The 4,578-nt window shown below is 44.6% G+C and overlaps 1 protein-coding gene across 1 annotated transcript; it reads left to right on the top strand.

The window, feature by feature from the left end:
• The first annotated feature begins 432 nt into the window (after positions 1 to 432).
• LOC146177093 (uncharacterized) lies at positions 433 to 1,707 on the top strand. Its single transcript, XM_084581460.1, has one exon. The coding sequence runs from the start codon at positions 448 to 450 to the stop codon at positions 1,705 to 1,707; it is 1,260 nt and encodes a 419-aa protein (XP_084437586.1). The 5' UTR covers positions 433 to 447.
• Positions 1,708 to 4,578: the final 2,871 nt, after the last annotated feature.

Raw genomic sequence — 4,578 nt, 5'->3', positions numbered from 1 at the left:
AGAAATGATCATGCCACAAGCTCGGAAGAGTCAAGTGATGAGACATCTAGCAGTCCAGCGGCTGAGAATGTGGGTCAGCCTGATGAAAATTTTCTTCATAGTCTCTCGGCGACTGAGGAGTTGGCTGTCATAGCTAACAAGCACAACATCACACATGCTTTGCTTAATGATATGCTCGACTTTTGCCGTCGTCGCGGGATTCCGGAGCTCCCAAAAGATGCAAGGACTGTGCTGCGGACGCAAAGGAGATCACAGCTGGAGCAGAATGACACATTTGCTCATTTCGGCCTTGCCAAAGGCATCCAGCAAGCGATTGGGCAAGGACCTGTGCCCGAGAACATCAGGCTGCATGCTAACATAGATGGCCTGCCGTTGTATAAAAGCAGCCAGACTGGTTTGTGGCCAATACTTTGCCGCATAACGAACTTCAAGAACTCTGCCCCATTTATGGTCAGTGTGTACTGTGGTGCAGGGAAGTCACCTTGTCTGGAGCAATTTCTCGCTCCATTCCTAGACGAAGTCTACAGTCTGAGCAGCAGCGGTTTACTTGTGAAAGGGACTAGTGCCACTGTGACACTGACAGCTGTGATCTGCGATGCCCCAGCAAGGAGCTTTGTAAAGGCAATTATAGGACACGGAGGCTACCATGCTTGTGAAAGATGCAGCCAAAAGGGTCGCTATGTGGAAAACAGGCTGACATTTCCTGACCTTCATGCACCGCAGCGAAGTGATGTATCATTTCGTGCACAAGAAGATAAGCGGCACCACACTGGTGTTTCCCCTTTCACCAAGTTGGATATTGATATGGTGGCATGCTTTCCTACGGAATACATGCACCTTGTCTGTCTGGGTGTAATGCGGCGGCTGTTAAGAAATTGGGTCTCGCAAGGGCACGCTGCCCGACTGAGCAGAGATGAGCGATGTGAACTCAACAACAGGTTGCGAGAAACAGCTAAAGCCTTTCCAAGTTCCTTCCAGCGAAAACCCAGAGGAACAGAGGAGTTGGATCGTTGGAAAGCGACTGAATTCAGAACATTTCTGCTCTACCTAGGACCTGTTGTTCTGAAATCTCTCCTGCCCAAAGAAAAGTATGAACACTTCCTACAGTTACATGTGGCTTTGCGAATACTCGCTGCACCTGAATACCATGTAGTTCTGAACAGCTTTGCCCGGGACTTGCTGAGATATTTTGTTCAGCAGTTCGGTGTACTATATGGGGTGAAGCAGCTGGTGTACAACGTACACCGTTTGGTGCACTTGGCAGAGCAGTGTCTTCAGCATGGGCCTGTGGATGATTTCAGTGCTTTTCCTTTCGAAAGTTACTTAGGAAAGGTTAAGAAGAAGCTGAGAACTACGAACAAGCCACTGGCACAGCTCAGCCGCAGAATGTCAGAAGCAAGGGAGTGCACACAGATTTGTACAAGAGTTGACCGACATGTGAAAGTGGGCGACTGCTTCTTAATAGACAACTGTGCTGTTCTCATTGTTGAAGTGCATGAAGATAATGTCAAGGCTGGCATCTTGCCAAATGGCAGAGATTTCTTCAAAACACCAATTGAGAGCTCTCGGCTACACATAAGGCGTTACAGCGCTCTCAGTCAAGAGGCTAAGATGTGGCCTCTCTCGTATATCAGGAACCAAGTTCAATGCTTGAAGCTTAAATACAAGCGAGGGCACATTATGTTTCCTCTTCTCCACTTGCAGTGAAATCTCTTATTGCTGTTGGTTTGCTTTCATGCCCAAAAGGAACTTAGGCTATGAGAACCACCATAGAGGAAGTTTGTTTTGGTTTGTGGGTTTAACGTCCCAAAGCGACTCAGGCTATGAGAGACGCCACAGTGGAGAACTCCGGAAATTTCGACCACCTGGGGTTCTTTAACGTGCACTGACATCGCACAGCACACGGACGCCTTGCTTTTCGGCTCCATCGAAAAGCGGCCGCCGATACCGAGATTCGATCCTGCATCCTTGGGAACAGTAGTCAAGCGCCGTAACCACTGCGCCATCCCGGCGGGTACCATACAGGAATTGTCTGGGAAGCTCTTCCACTTTGGGGTTCTTTGATATGCACTGACATCAAACACTACATGGGCTCCTTGCTTTTTGCGTCCATTGAAAAAAGGCCGCAAGATAAAACTCACTTCCTTGGGTTCAGCAGCCAAGCGCCCTAACCATTAAGTCACTGCGACGGGTCAGATGGCTATTTCAGCATGAAAAAATATGTACCTCTATCAAGAGTGAACAGCATGGTATGCCTCCGTGTCTTTTGCCTTCATCGAAATGCTGCTTAGAATCGGACTTGCAGCCTCATATTCAGATGCAGGCCACAGTTATTGGTGCCAAGGACAGCAACTTGTAGATCATCATTTCTTACAGCCTCACATTGGAGCTTGGACTTCGAAGATAACGGCTCTTTTCAGAGCCACCCAAACGTGCTGGCAGGGCTGCAGTTGGGCCTTCGACTGCTCCCCATTTCCACCAAAATCTCTCATTCTATTTAATAAAATAGACATACAGAATAAAACAATGAAGGATTGAGCACACAAGGCTATATTAATGTGGATTGATAAGTTTTGGGTGAGAGAAATTGGTATATGCGGCATAACTGCATGAAGTGGTGCACAATGGACATTATTACAAAAAATTAATGTAATAGGAGGATGTAACTTAATAGACCTCATAGCTCTAGTGTCCCTTTGAGATGTTAAACTTCACAAATCACAAATTTGTTCACCTGTTTGATATATTACTCCATTTTCATGACAGGTTACTTTCACTGAAGATGGGGCTTTTATATGCTAGATTACATACAGATATTTACAGGCATTTCTGGCAGCATGTGCTCTCACAACTAAAGTGCAGTGCAGATGTATAGGGTGACACATTGCATTTCATTCCTAAAAACTGCAAGAATAACATTAAAATAACACTGGCTTCTGCAAATAAAGGGAAAATCGACTGATCATAAGAATATAACATTGATTCAAAAATAGAGGGGTTTGGCATTTATCACATTACCACATGCCAAATAAGTCCTGTGCTCTGACATCAACCAGTTTGGCTCCGTGCTCCACGTACAAAGCATATTGTGCACAAAAGGATAAGTGAAGTTAACTGGTCATTGATGATGGTCAAGTGGAAATGTCAGCTTCCTTCCTCTAAGCTGTGAATAGTCGTAACACTCCCAAACCAGCATTCATTTTTGACTACAGCCCCATCAGCAACCATGGTTAATGAAGTTCCTGGCTGGACAGTATCCCAGGATACTTAAGGCTTTTTTTTTTTTCCACTGCTTTTTCGCTACAGGAAACACTCGTGAAGGAACTCTTTTCAAGTGTGTATTTTTGTCAGTCTCATTTGCACGCTTTAAAAAGTTGAGAGGGCTCATATTTCCTTTTGTACCATACACATTGCTGTGGCAGGAAATGACGTGTTCATGAAGTTATCGTAGTCATGCAAGTTTCTTTGGCCATAAGTTTTTGGTCCTGAAAGGGTCATAAACCCCCGTGCCCAGTATAATAGATGTGTTTGCAGTGTCCAGGAAAGCAGATCTGAACTGCTGTAATGACACACTTGTGGGTCATGCAACACTTCAGTTTGCAATAGTACTCACCATTTAATCAAATATTTATTTCGGCTTTTTTTTTTTAATTTAGGTCATTCAAGGGTACTGCCTGATTGCCACAGATGCAATGCTAAAAATTATGAGTAACAACCTCAGAACCTAATGATCGGTTAATCAGGAGTCAATCATTTCAACTGTGAAGAAAACAAATAGCTTTCAATTACGGCTGAGAAACTCCATTTGTCTTTCTTACTGTCATGCCTACCTACCTTGAAAAGAAAGTCTGCAGATTCGCAGTACTTAAAAAATGCTCACATTCAGTTATGTGGGCCAGCTGCATAATGAAAGTCTCAAATAAATAACGTGATGAGTCAGAAAATAAAAAATGTCCATGTTCCTAGCACTGTTTTAATATAATGCCCAACCAACTCTCTCAACAAGCCACTTTGCAGAAAATAAAGTTTAGTACAAAAAGATTCATTGTCGTCATCGTCCTCATCGTCATCAGCCTGACTATACCCACTGCAGGGCAAAGGCCTCTCCCATATTTCTCCAATTAACCCGGTTCTGTGCAAGCTACATCCACTTGACCCCTGCGAACTTCTTAACCTCATCCGCCCACCTAACTTTCTGCCACCCTCTGCTATGCTTTCCTTCCCTTGGAATCTAGTTTGTTACCCTAAGCGACCACCGGTTATCCTCTCATAGCACTACGTGTCCTGCCCATGCCCATTTCTTCTTCGTAATTTCCACTAGAATGTCAGTAACTTGAGTTATTTCTCTGACCCACTTTGCAGCTTCCTATCTCTTAATGTTACCCCTACCATTTTTCGTCCCATAGCCCTCTGAGTTGTCCTCAACTTAAGTTGAACCCTTTTGGTTAGCCTCCACGTTTCAGCCCCATAGGTGAGTACAGGTAAGATGCAACTGTTGTGTACTTTCCTCTTGAGCAATACCGGTAAGCTGCTAGTCATAATCTGCGAGTGCTTACCAAATGCGCTCCATCCCAATCT

This window comes from Amblyomma maculatum, chromosome 10, assembly GCF_055883805.1.
Source record: "Amblyomma maculatum isolate TAMU_Amacu chromosome 10, ASM5588380v1, whole genome shotgun sequence".
Classification (NCBI taxonomy): Eukaryota; Metazoa; Arthropoda; class Arachnida; order Ixodida; family Ixodidae; genus Amblyomma; species Amblyomma maculatum.
Note: the sequence above shows the minus strand (reverse complement) of the source record. Positions and strands in the feature narration are given on the sequence as shown.